Source organism: Quercus robur, chromosome 6 (assembly GCF_932294415.1).
Source record: "Quercus robur chromosome 6, dhQueRobu3.1, whole genome shotgun sequence".
Lineage (NCBI taxonomy): Eukaryota > Viridiplantae > Streptophyta > Magnoliopsida > Fagales > Fagaceae > Quercus > Quercus robur.
The window spans coordinates 37,767,966-37,782,454 of NC_065539.1; the positions used below are offsets into that span (position 1 = coordinate 37,767,966).

Sequence of the window (14,489 nt, forward strand, 5' to 3'; positions counted from 1 at the left end):
GTATTTTAGTTTTGGTTCATTCGAGAAATGTCAACGGTCAGACGCATCTAAAATTTTAAATTTTGATGCTTTTTAACGGATGAACTTTTAGGACGTGCCCATTCTAAGTTGTAGCCGTTGAAAATGATCTAGAGAAGGTGGGTATTGGGTATCAGTGATTTATATATGTGTGTGTGGTCATAAACCTCAGGCCAATGTCAAAATAATGTAGCATTACAACCAGTAAGTGTCTAGCACGTCCCCATGCTAACATGTATCAGCGAAAAGTTGATAATGATCTAGGGGAGGTGGGTATTGGGGATTTAAACATAGTCATATATATATATATATATATATATATCTGAGTCAACACAATCTTAAAATAATAGAGGATTAGGTTTTTGAAACAGGTTTTCAGTTAATTATGGATGCAGCCAAAAGGAAGTAGGTATTAGAAAATAGAATCCGATAAAAAATGGAAACAATCTGTGTTTATCATGTGTATTGTACCTGATAGGATGTTGATATGTATCTAATACTTAATATCTTGTTGGGTTTAGTGCAACCAGTCTTGCCCAAAAAAAAAAAAAAAAAGGATTTTACATTTTGCTTGCTGCTTCAATAGAGGTTATGATGAGGGAAACTAGAGTTCCTTATTGATGAGCCACTGGCCTTGATACAACACAACCCTCCACCCTCCTCTTCTTCTATCCATTCTACTTTTGGGTGGGGGAGAGTCGAATATTTATATATATATATATATATATAAGATGATTCAACTTACATACTAACTTTAATCCTAGTCACCCAAACATAATTTTGTGATTAGCTTAGATTACTTGACACATAATGCAAACACAAATCACAGCGCTGTATGCAACATGCTTAAGTCAACTTCCTATATTGTTGATCGTTTTTGCTTGACGATGAAGACAAAATGTTCATATTTTAATTAGTATTCTTAAATGGCATTGTGTTGTAGTAAGTTTAGTTTTAGGTGAAGCCATAGGCAACCTTAATGTAATATATGCTTTGAGATAAAATAACAATGAAATGATTCCAACTTATTAATTTGAAATTTATCCACACACAAATTTTTTTAAAAAAAAAATTGGAAACCAAGAGCAATTTGCTACTAGATAACAAATTTGCATCCGAAGAAAAAATCCACATCATTCTTGGTTTGCACTATATTGTATATTGACAAAGTTGTATGAAATTTTGTGGGAAATAAGCTGACCAAATCAAACAGGAACAGTCCTAGAGGAGGTCTGAGGCTCCTCTGTCTCTCCACTTTCCTCCTCATTCTCTCCCGACAATTCTTCGAGCGATTTTCCCTTGGATTCTGGAACCAAGAAGGTAAACAACATTCCAAAGAAGTTGATGCAGCCAAGCACAATGAGTGTATTCTTTACTCCAATACCTGGTGGGTATCCTGCATCAGTTTGTGTTGGGTCCGTGCTTTGTGCAGCATACAAAAACCCAAAGGCCCCAACTATTGCACCAGCCTTTCCAGCTGCTGCTGATATTCCATGACATGTGGACCTAAGCCTTGCAGGAAATATTTCTGCTGGTACAATAAATGTGGTTGAATTTGGTCCAAAATTTGCAAAGAAGAAGGTAAGGGAGTACATCACAATGAACCCAATTCGGTTTTCCTTTAGGGTCCAGTGATGGTAAGGGATAGCAAGAGCAAACATGAAGACTGTCATGAAAAAGAACCCCATCAATTGGATTGCGAACCGTCCCAAAATATCAATGAAGGCCACTGTAAACCAATACCCAGGAATTAGACCACACATTACTATTAGTGTTTGAGCTCTTGCAACTGTATAAACCTCTTGAATAGCACTCATTGTTTTTGCAGCTGGAATCCAACCAATAGCGCTAAAGATATCCTTTTGGAATAGATTTTGGCTATAGAAGGCAATGTCCAACAAGAACCAACAAACAGCAGTTCCGACCAAGTGAAGCCCGTGGCGTTTCGCGAATTCCTTAGTGAACAAACCAAAGGAATTACGATCATCTTGAGCAAGTATCTCTATCTCTGACTTGTCTTGTCCTGATACGAGATCCACTTGTAATACCTTAGACATATCTTGTGCAGCCTGTTGTGCATTCTTGGCAACTAATGCAGTATAACGAGCTGTCTCAGGCATTTTCATTCGCCAATAGTAAGTGAGGGCTGCAGGGAGAGCTCCAACCATTACAATTATGCGCCAAACGTAATCAGCTTGGGCTGGCACAGATGCTGATGCATTTTGTTCATATGTAGGAGCCTTGTACGCATGATCAAAGGCACTAGAAACTATTAAAGCAACAATTCCACCAGTCAAATTTCCAAACCCTTGCATGGCAAAAACTGCGGCAATAAATGCCCCACGAGTCCTTTTATTAGCGTATTCAGACATGATCGTAGCAGAAAGGGGATAATCACCACCAATACCAAAGCCAAGCCAGAATCGGAAGAAACACAATGTGGCGATGACACCCTTTGCGGAATGTCCAAAGGAGAGCCCCGAGGCTATCGCACAAATAACCATGAGAAGAAGGGTTAATCCATAGACCTTTTTGCGGCCTAACTTGTCACCAAGCCAACCGAAGAAGAGCTGCCCAGCTAAGGTACCACAAAATGCGACACCATTCACAGAGTCTGCTACATTGGGAGGCAATGTTCCTGGTGTTAGTGAGCCTGGAACTGTGTAGTATATGCGGCCAAGTAACTTGGTTACAAGAGAAATGCAAAAAAGATCATACGCATCAGTAAAGAATCCCATTCCAGCAACCACAATTGCCGTAAAATGATACAATTGGGTCTTTGCATTGTCCAATGCATTTAGAACTCCTAGTTCTTTAGGCATGGCTAAAATCTTCACAAATTTTCGTATTTATTCCTCTTAACAGTCGGTGAAAGTTTTCCTGCATAAAAAGAAAAAGGTCTTCAAATGCAAGGAATAAACTAATGATATCAACATCTATCAACCATAGAAAAGAACGATACAAACTATATAGAAAATTAATTCTCTAACACAATTGGTATGGCGATCGTGATTGCCCATGTATTCTCTAATTTATTATAGATATATCTACTATTTTTCAAAACCTAAGAGTAGCATAAGGGGATTTAAAACCCTCACTTCCAATTTAGATGCTCCACTCTATGCTTCAACAAAATAGTTCAGTACATGTCATTCATATTAAATATTAATGCATGTTACTGTGGAAAAAAAGCACTAACTTTTTTGGACCAATAAATTTTAATGCATGTCATTCTTATAAGGGTAAAGTTAAAAAATGCTTTAAGGTAATGATTTAATAAGAATTTTTAGAAATGTTTTATGGAAAAATAAAAAATGAATTAATTGTTTTAACAACTTTTTATATATATGTGCTTGGTACAAATGATGAAAAAATCGGAAGGATGAGAAATAAATATTTTGATTTCTTTGATTGAAAAGAATTGAATGAAAAAGATAGTTTGTCTAAATTTACCACCACTGTAAAAATGTACTATTAATTTATTATTATGTAAGGAAAAAATATTATTAATTAAATTAATGAAGACATGTTAATTATTTTTCAAGTAGAACTCAAAAACCAAAAGTAAAAAATAAAATAAAATAGATATTTTATTATTGTGAAAAGTTAATGGATGTAGTATAGGTATTAATTTAGGTAATATTTTTAGAAATTTTTTATAAGAAAAGAAAAAATTAATTGATTTTTTTTACAACTTTTTATATTTCTCATAAAAAATACATCAAAAGTTTCTTGAAATAGTCATTTAATAAATGTCACAAGAGCACCTATCAACTGAACTGTTTATTATTTGTTACTATTTTGTTTTATAAATTACTAATGTATGCTTGAATTGTGGTTTCTGTTTAGGGATGGCAATTTTGCCCCGCCCCACTTGACCCGCCCCTCCCCGCTTCGCCCCGTGCAGGTTTTCCCCGCCCCGCAAAGGTGGTGGGGCGGGGATGGAGCGAGATTTTAGACCCGCACCGCGGGGTGGGGCGGGGATGGGTTTACACTTTTTAGACCCACCTCGCCCCGCCCCACATTAATAAGGGTTAAAAGGTAATTTTTTATACCCTAAAACCCTACTATTTAAACAAAAATATCGTCATCTTATTTTATTTAAGTGGAGATTCTTTTTGAAAAACTAGACAATTTTTATTTTGTTATGTATTAGGAGTTTGGATTATTTTATTGTGTCATACTATGAGATTTTTGTTGTGATATTATCTTGTTAAACATTTAGATAATATTATTTAGTATTTGCTAAAAATTAGTTTGATTTGATAGGATAAATTTATTTATAATTTCAAGTATATTTTTATTATTGAAACATGTAATTTTATTTGAAAAAATGGTAATAATTGTAGGGAAAATTAACAAGAAATAAAGTTTAACGGTGTAGGGTGGGGCTTCACGGGTCTTCGTGGGGCCTTAAGGGGCGGGGATGGGGCAAGAAATTTTCCCCGTCATGCAGGGCGGGGCGGGGATGGGGCAAGAAAAATCCATGCGGGGCGGGGGCGAAGATCCCATCCTTCGGCCCCGCCCCGCCCCATTGCCATCCCTATTTCTGTTGTCAAAAAAAGAAAGAAAAAAAAAGAATTATGTTTTCATTTTGGGGCAGTTGGTGGATTAGGTATTTCTACCTCATGTTTGATGAGACATCCAAACAGATGGACGAATGTTTCTTTGGTAAGTTATGTACTAGTGGGCCAGCGGCTTAGGCGACCCCCCCCCCCCACACCAAAAAAAGAAGAAGTTATGTACTAGTGTGAAACCTATCATTTGACTTTTTCCACCTTTTTGTTTTCATTTTCTTTTCAATTTGGGAAATTAACTTTAGTAGATCCTGGTGAAAAACTTATCTCTTAGTGAATAGGAATAGTATCAGAAAAAAAAAGATATTTTTTTTATATCAATTTTTGTTGACCTTAAAAATAAAATATATTGACACGGAAAAATAATTTCTTTCATCACTCAAATAGTTAACGGGTCGTAGTAATACGTAAAACGTTTTGCATAAATCTTGACGTTAATCATCTTTTGGTGACTAATAAGATTTCGTGTAAATAAAGGAATTGACTTTGAAACTATAAACTTCTCCAAAAGGGAACTCAAAGAATATAATTATCATATAGTTATTTAAGAGCATGTCATTCGTTCTTCTAAAACAAAAGAGAGCATGTCATTCTTAATATATTTTATTATGCATGTGACGGTGAAGGTGAAAAAGGGCACTTACTTTCTTGGATAATTAAATATTAATGCATGTCATTCATAATATAATATTACTCAGAATCCCGTATTATCAAAACCAAAATCCATATTATTATAAATAAAACATTAGTAGAAAACTAGAAAATCTGGGAAATCAGGAAAACTAGAAAACCATATTATTATAAATTTCTATTGAATTACATCATTGAATAGAAAAAAAAAATAAAAAATAAAAAATAAAAAAATCAGGGTTCGGAATTTCCTCTCTCATTTATAATTATCAAATTAAAAAAAAAATAAAAAGAACAAATCCTATCTTACTACTCTAAACACAAAGGCAAGGATGTAGAATTCTGGAAGAGTCTCTCCTCCATACCTCACTACTCTAAAATAGTTTAGTTTTCCATTGGTTGATTGCAAAAGAAAAAAACAAATCCAAAGCACCCTTTCTACTGGAAACTAAAAAAATCAGTTTTATGAAAATCATATGCAGCTTTTCAAATATATTAGTTTTTATGGAAGGTATATATTTATTTAAATTAACAAAACTTCAACTGTTTTTATGGTCAAAGAAAAATTATTTACTTTTCTCTCTACTATGAAATTCACTCAAGAAATGACTGTGATAAGGTTCATAGTACAGTCACCTCTTAATCTTTCTAAAACGATTAAGGTTAAAATCTCTCTCTTATTATAATTATCAATTATTTGTATAACAAAAGTATGAAATTTACTCAAGAAATGACTGTGATAAGGTTCATAGCACAGTTACTTTTTGATATTTTTAAGATGATTAGCTAAGGTTAAATCTCTCCCCCATTATAACTATCAAATTATTTGAACGTATAACAAAAGTACGAAATTCACTTATGAAAAAACTATGATAAGGTTCATAGCACAGTTATCTCTTAGTCTTTCTAAAATGACTAGGATTAAAATCGACCTCTTTTTTCCATTATAACTATCAAATTATTTGTATAACAGAAGTATGTAGTAGAAAGCTAGCTAGAAAGTAATATAATTACCTGATTATGAGTGGTGCAAAATTAACGAGCAATCAACCTCCCGAACCAACAAGCAATCAACTGCTTAGGATTATACTGTATCAGGAAGAAAAGATAAACAAAAAGGAAGAGGTCTATAACTAAGATCGGAGAAACGTATTTTAACTCGAGCAAAGGGTGTGGTGGTTAGGGGTGTAGTTGTGTCGGAGATGGTGAACACAATTATACAACAGAGGGAGGAATATATAATGAGAGCTGAGCCAAGAAAATTAGAATAAACTCTGGGTATCTAATTGGCATATACCCACCTAATAAAGCAATAATTCAACATTCCTTTTAGAAAAATCGAAATTGACTTCTTCAAATTGACTTCAAAGCATTTTTAATGGGGAGAATAACAAACGACAGTAGTGACAACCCTTAAGGTTTGGTGTTTTTTAGCACAGAAACGTAGCAACTGTGTTTTCTTTCAAATTTCAAATGTGAATTCGGCGAGTACTGGTTGAGTCGTGTTGGACAAAGCAATAAAAAACAAGCAAGTAAACGACTCCTCGGTCAAATTCAGCGTAGTAGTGTATTTGTTTATGACTTTTCCTAAGTTTTTAGGTTTAATCGTACGTGTTAGAGATATCATTGGCTAAGGCCTAATAATTCATGTACTTGTTTGTTTTGTAACTTACTCAAACATATTGTAGTCTATCTTCTCAAAAAAAAAAAAAAAAAAAAAAAAAAAAAAAAAAAAAAAGAAAAAAGAAAAAGAAAAAAGATATTGTAGTCTATGTGCTTAACAAGCAAATTATTATTGAGTTAGTCTAGGATTTACCTAGGATTATGTAGTTTATAAACTCTACATAATCACATCATTGTTATTCTAGATAAGATATAGCTATTAGGACCCAATTTTGCTTGACCTAAGGACAAACAATAGTCATATGTGTGTGTATATATATATATATATATATGTTATATTTAGGGTAAATTGCAAATTACACTCCTGAAGTTTGGGGTTGACTGGATTTTACACTCCAAAGTTTCAGAAACTTGATTTTACACCCTATAGTTTGATTTCGTTAGCAATTCACACCCCATAGTAAGTTTTTGCTGTTAAGTGACACATATGCATGCTGACGTGTTTTATTTTTGCCAAATCAGCACCAAAACTATGTCGTTTTAATGATGACCAAGCGAAGAGTTAGCATGCATCAAAACTACGTAGTTTTAAGCCTAAACTTAACTTCTTGCACATCTCCATAAACGACACAGTTTCAAGCAAAGTTCTAAAATCTAAAAACAAGGACTCACGAACAACTCAGGGATCTCACCATTCTCACGAACCCAAACCCTTCATCCCAAGTGGCGACAGTGGCGGCGTTGAAGGCTCCAGGTTGCCTCAGCGGCGACGTCTAGACCCCCTAGCTTCAATTGCACGTGTGAACCCAAACAGACCGAACCCAAACCCCACCAACCCATCAGCTTTTGTGAACCCAGGCAGCCTCGGCGATTGTGGGTTTCTAGGTTCTGTTGTACTTTCTCATTATGCTGTATTTTTGTTATTTACGTACTTGGTGAGCAATTTCTCTACCTGGGTTGGCTTTATTTTCATCTTGTTATATTGTTTTGGGATTGACATTGGCCATTGCAGTCTGGGGCATTGAATTTTTTTCATTTTGTTGTTCCTTACTGTTGTCAATATCCATGAATTTAGGAGTCATTTACTGGGTTTGCTGAGTTTCTTCATTATGCTTTCATGATTGTGCTTCTTTCTAATGCATTGGCTTACACTACAAACAGAAATTGGAGTTAGGTCCCACAAATGATTAAGAACATATGCAATATGTCTAGGCTTCACTAACGCCAACGGTTAGAGTTGCAGAATTGTGTGTATTCAAGATATGCAGATGAAAGGTTGAGGTACAACAACAATAATAAGCTTATATTCCTATGGTGATTTGGGCTACTATTTTACTTGAGATCTTTTGTCATTCTATAGAAGTTGTGGATTATTATGAGATATAATAGTCGAAATCATTTTATCATCTTCTCACATAACTAAGCTGAGTTAATTCCTAATTGTTCACCATTATTGTATATGCTTATGTTTGAATCAAACAAAAAAGTTTAAAGATTAAGACAAATGAAACATGCATAATTCAGAGGCAACCATCCTTATGTTGGGGTAAAATTATCAAGCATTAATCTGACGACTTTAAGTCTTGCTTCATCTTCTTATTGCCAAATTATATTTATTTGGTCATAGGTAGACAATGTATCTTCCACCCAAAGGAAGACATGTATTGCCCTTCACGAGAATCTTTTAATTCTGCCATTGGTAACATGCATCCAGCAACATTAGAACAATTGAAGAAGTGAAATTTTCCACTATGCCATAGATTCATTATCAGTTGGTGTTCTCATGTCCAAGACCCTTCAAATTTTCCACTGTTTCATAGATTCATGATCAGCTATACATGTGCCTCTTATCTCTTGCAAACTGACAATCTTGAAATGGGAAGAAGTGAAATTGTAGAGGTTGCAGCTTCTCCGAGAGAACCTAAATTGTAGAAGTTGGTTTGTTGTTGTGGTGGTCATTTTAGTGTATTTAGTGAATGCAAAAGGCCAATTGTATATAGTTTCTTATCTTATTTAATGTAATGACAATTGTAATAGCCATTGGCTTTAAAATATTGTAATGGAAATTGAAATGCATTTCTTGCAAAGGAAATTGTCACTTAATTTTGTCTCTTATTAGAATATTGTTTATTATAATGGAAATTGGCTGACCTGTGTGTAATGTACGTGGCTTTTACTCCTGACTTAAAACTTAGAAGAAGTTTACCAAAACCACATCTTTTTTGCATCATTCTATAAGAAATATGTAGAAACATGATAGAAATATGCAGAAATATGACTAAAATATGCAGAAACATGACTGAAATATGCAGAAATGTGCAAAAATATGACTGAAATATGCTGCTATATTTTTTTCTGCTCATGTCCAACATGACTAGAATAATAAGCTTATGAAAGCTTTACAAAATAGTGACTATCAAAGTTTGCCAAACCAAAGGGCCTAATAATAAGTTATTTTTGTCTAGTAACACCATCAAATAAGCTTATGGGCATCTTTATAAAACAATAACCACAAAAGGTTCTAACAATCAAAGGTCCTACAAACTACCAACTCTTGATCCACTTCCAGTTCCTTTTCCAACTCTAGCTCCTTTTCCGTATGTACCACTTCCAGGTCCTACATACCTTATGTTGATCAGAAATAAAGGTCCAGCCACGTTCCCTTACAGGACCAATATCAGCTAACAACAACTCCAAAAACCATGACCAACTGTCCTTGTTCTTGCCCTCACAAACAGCAAATGTTATTGGGTATATCCCATTATTCCCATCAATTCCAACAGCTGCCAGTAGTTGTCCCTTCAAAAACCCTCTTAAATGACAAGCATCAAGACTAATAATTGGCCTACATTCATCCATAAATCTAGTTCTACAAGCAGCTAAACACACATACATTCGTTTGAAGTGCAATGTGGGTGTGTGTAGAGTAGTTTTAGTTGTGGTGCCTAAATTAGAAGATCTCAGCTCTTCACAATAATCTCTAGCTCTTTCAAAATGGTAGGAAAACCTTCCTTTAAGCATCTCCGATGCGATTTGCCTAGACCTAAAGGCTTTGTCCAAGGATATGTCTACTTGAAATTGACTCATTATACCTTCCTTTATCTTAGCACTCTTGATATTAGGTCTCTCTCTAAACACCTCTAGCCATGTAACTGCAATCCACCTTGCAGACACCATCCTACTATGAAAAGCCCTAGAACATGTATGTTTTCCACAATAGGTTTTCACTAGCAAAGAGTTTTCTTCACGGTCCCATGAGGCATAAATATACCACTCACAATTTTCACATTTGTAACTCACCTGGCGAGCTTCATTCTTACCAATTAACAATGGATATCCATGCTTGATTCTATAAGATTGCACGACCCTCTTAAATTCCTTGTGGTCACTAAACTACATCCTCTTCTCAAAAACGGGGTTGGGCATATCCACTACAGCCCTAAATTTAGTGTACTTGGGGTGCTCTTCATCATCCTCAGAGTTGATAGGTGTGCACAAGACATCAGAGTGCCCATAATCACTTTCCCAACTTCTTATATCATGCTCCTCATCACTAAAGCAAGTGGGTACCCAATTTGATGTTTTTTTCTCATAAGGGTTTAGGTTGGATTGTTCATAAAAAGTGGATGGGACAATGTGAGTGGTTGGGACAATGTGGGAGGATGGGTCAATAGGGGAGGATAGTTTTTTATATCTATCAAATTCATTGTCACCTACCAAATCAGCATAGTCCTCATCAAAAAAATTGTCATCTACTCCAACCCCTTCATCAACTTCTTTATAACACTATGCTCATCATCACCTTCATTACCTTGATCCTCATCAACTTGTTCCTCAAAAGCTTGTTCAACATGCTTCACATATATGTGTATTAAATTTTCAGGTGCAAATTCTAACCAATCACGTAGGGCCCTAACATCACCATCTTTATTCAATGAACATAAGCCATTATGAAGCTCCATTTGAGGAATTTGGTAAAGAAATTCTTTTACATTCATAATACCAAGATTTTTGGCATACTTAGGTATATAAAAAACAACAAGAGTGTTAATATCAACATCAGAGACCCTTGATTCAGTCCCTCTTGTAAAGTTGTGATTTACAACTATGTTTTATGTTGGCTTTATTTCATGACAAAAAGTGTTATAATTGCTCTAATTTTGTTCCTTGTATTTTGTGGGATTTTATTGTATTGGGCTTAGTATTAAGTTGGTGAAGACTCAAGCTTAAATGAAGAATCAATGGATTTCGCGAGAAGCTCACGAGAAGCTAAGTTGTGAAAGAGCATGTGAGGAGCACATGACTAGAAGCTGAAGAGCCGTGCCAGACTATCATTTTCGTAAGTGTATCGCGAGTAAGGAAAATCCTCCAAGCAGAATGTTTCGTGACTGTCTCGCGGTTAAGGCCTTCCTGCGAGACAGTCGCGAAACATTCTGCCTGGAGGATTTTTATGTGTGAATTCCTTACCCTTCACCCATACTATATATACCCTCATTACCCACAAATGTAAGAGAGGTCATTCAGAGAGAAAAACCCTAGATAGGTTTTCTACAACACACACACCCATCTTTTTGAGAGAGAGCTACTCATCCTTAGTGAGAATTAATTGTAGCCTCTTCTCCTTCCCTTTCCCATTATCATACCTTGAGAGGAGATTTATACCCTAACACAATCCACACCTTTTTAGAGTGTAGTGAGTGTTTTTGGTGTTGCTGGGAAGCATTGGAAGATGCAAAGGTTGGCGGATGCAACATGGAGCTTGTTGCGGGATCCGGAGAGCTAGACAAGACACGGTTCCGAGAAGTCTTGTTGGAGTAGGAGCTTGAAGGGCTTAGGTACAGAGGGTAGATTAGGCTTGGAGGGTCTCTTGCTTACCCATGTATCCCAACTGATTGTCTAGTGGATCGATTTCCGTTTGGAGGGCGGCGGAGAGGTTTTTCGCCGAGTTCTTCGGTTTCCTCTTCGATAACACGTCTCGGTGTTATCTGTGTTTGCATCTCTCTTCCCTGCTCTTGTTCATTTCATTTTACTGCTGTGTTGTTTTAAATATGGATTAGAGTAGCTCCCTTGCTTGTATACTTGCTTTTATTCTATTCCGCACTTAGTATTAAGTTAGTGTAAAATCAACCAAGCCGTAATTTGTATTGGGGGTCTAAACAAGCTCTTGTGTTCTCACACATTTCGAGCTTTCACCTCTAACATATTCAACATGTGTATCACTATGCGTAATGAATACCCCTCCATGATTTATACACATATCAAATAGTTGATCCATATTCAATGCCCTGCACACACGTATAAATGCATTACTAAAATATAACCTTTAATTAATATATTACTAAAATATAATACACACATAAATGCAACAAAACATACATGTAGATATGAGGCACAAAGCACAACACGTGTATTGCTCACTTGGATCACAACCATTGCACTCGGTCAATTTACTAATAAAAAATACACATTATTTTACACCAGACAATACATACAACTAATCATCATCCAACAAGCTGACCCACCAAAAATAAAGATAAAAAAAGTAACCAGAACAAGACAAAATACAACTAACTATATTATAATCCATTGACAACAAAATAATACAAAACTAATCCCAATCAACAATATTCAAGTGATACAAAATACCTATCAAAAAAAAAAAAAATCAAGTGATACAGAAACCCAAAAAAAAAAAAAATCAAAGAAAAAAAAAAAACTTCACCATAAACACATAGTTTCAATAAAGATGCAAGTTGTACAATGAGTTTAAATCATATGAGGTTCCAGCAACAAAGCAATCACCCAAACATTTATACAAAACCCCCCACCAAACCCAATCAACAAATCAATCACACGAGAAGAGCAGCTCAGGTTTATTTGGTTTTATCGTCGACGTGGCTACCTAGAGCTGCCACCGCTGCTTGGGTTCACAAGAGCCGTCGTCGCCGCTACCTGGGTTCACAATCTTCAAGTTGCTGTGGCTGCTCAGATGAACGGGAATAGGGATTCACTGATTTGAGATTTTAGAATTAGGCTGAAACGGTGTAGTTTTAGGATTGGATTTATTTATTTATTTATTATTTTTTGTTTTAGCTTAGGGAAAACAGTACCATTTGTATAGTGTCAGGTAAGTTTTTATTTTTGGTGCTAATTTGGCAAAAATAAAACACGTCAGCATGCATATGTGTCACTTAACAGCAAAAACTAACCGTGGGGTGTGAATTGCTAACAGAATCAAACTACAGGGTGTAAAATCAAGTTTCTGAAACTTTGGGGTGTAAAATCCAGTCAACTCCAAACTTCAGGGGTGTAATTTGCAATTTACCGTTATATTTATATCCAAAAATGACTATATATACACACACAAATAGTGGTATCATAATCATCATCATCATCATCATTATTATTATTATTATAGTGGTTGGATAAACTAAAATTAAGAATTTCATGGATAACAATTTAAATGATTTTTTTTTTCATTTGTTACAAATAAATTTATATATATTTTATTCGCAGCTATTTTATATTTTAAAATATACAAACATTACATATATTATATATAAAATTGGTAAAATTTTAATATGCATTTAGTCATGGTTGTTGTAAATGTATCACATCTATATACATGTGGTTACAAGCTAATTGTTAATTAAACTCATATCACTCTAGTATATGCCCAATGTAAGACTTAGTACACATTCACACAACACACACTTGCATTATAAATTAAGTTAACATATATTGAAATCTCTCCCTAAATATGAATTTAGATGAATGACTGATTTATTGATCTAGCATATGTCAATTAAAATTACTAACTTCCATAATATTATAACACTCCAAAAAAAAAAAAAAAATCAGGCTCTCAAATAAAAATTTTTAAATCAATAAATGCCCATAATTGGAAAGAAACTCTAAACATCCTAAAATCTTAAAAAAAAAAAAATCCTATTAGCAATGGCAATCACTATTGAAGTTGTATAATTACTCTAAAGTTCTATCCTTGCACTTTAACAAGCTCTCTGAAAATTCCTCTATTAGTTAATCCTTAATTTGAAAGTTGTAAATGAATGAGTAAGCCACACAGCTCAAGAAGCAATTATATATAATATACAACGGAATAGAGTCAAGCTAAGTATGAGTATTTTGAAATTTCAAAGATACTTAAAAGTAGCAAATATAGTATGAAAGCACATAATGAATCACTTAACACATATACAATTAAAATCTTATAACCATTCAAAAACATATATAGACAATTGATTAGAATATAGTTTCACATACATACATATCACATATTCTCATATACAGCCCTATGAGTGGGTACCACCATATAATTCCTAATGGCGAGGGATCATTACATAGTGTCAATACAACCATGTGAGCAGGCTTAAACTTCACTACAACAAAATGTATTTTTAGTGATGAAAAAATTCGTCACTAAAAGTCCAGTTTTTTGTTACTAAGGACCTTTAGTGACGAAATTGGACTTTTAGTGACGAAACTCATTTCGTCACTGTAACCCCGTCACTAAAAGTCCTGGTGACGAAAAATTTTGTCGCTAAAAGTCCGATTTGATTTAAAAAAAAAAAAAAAAAAACTTTTAGTGACGAAAACGTTTCATCACTAAATGTTTTCCTC

At 34.6% G+C, this 14,489-nt stretch overlaps 1 protein-coding gene across 1 annotated transcript; it reads right to left on the reverse strand.

The window, feature by feature from the left end:
• Positions 1-965: 965 nt before the first annotated feature.
• LOC126688645 (low affinity inorganic phosphate transporter 1-like) lies at positions 966-6,479 on the reverse strand. Its single transcript, XM_050383414.1, has 2 exons — positions 6,240-6,479; positions 966-2,898 (listed from the first exon to the last, which is right to left on the reverse strand). Exon 2 carries the CDS (start codon positions 2,838-2,840, stop codon positions 1,224-1,226), a length of 1,617 nt encoding a protein of 538 aa, XP_050239371.1. The 5' UTR covers positions 2,841-2,898; positions 6,240-6,479; the 3' UTR covers positions 966-1,223.
• Between the last annotated feature and the right edge of the window lie 8,010 nt (positions 6,480-14,489).

Bases quoted from the DNA above. Each gene is read 5' to 3' on its own strand.
- LOC126688645 (XM_050383414.1), bottom strand. From the start codon at position 2,840: ATGCCTAAAGAACTAGGAGTTCTAAATGCATTGGACAATGCAAAGACC.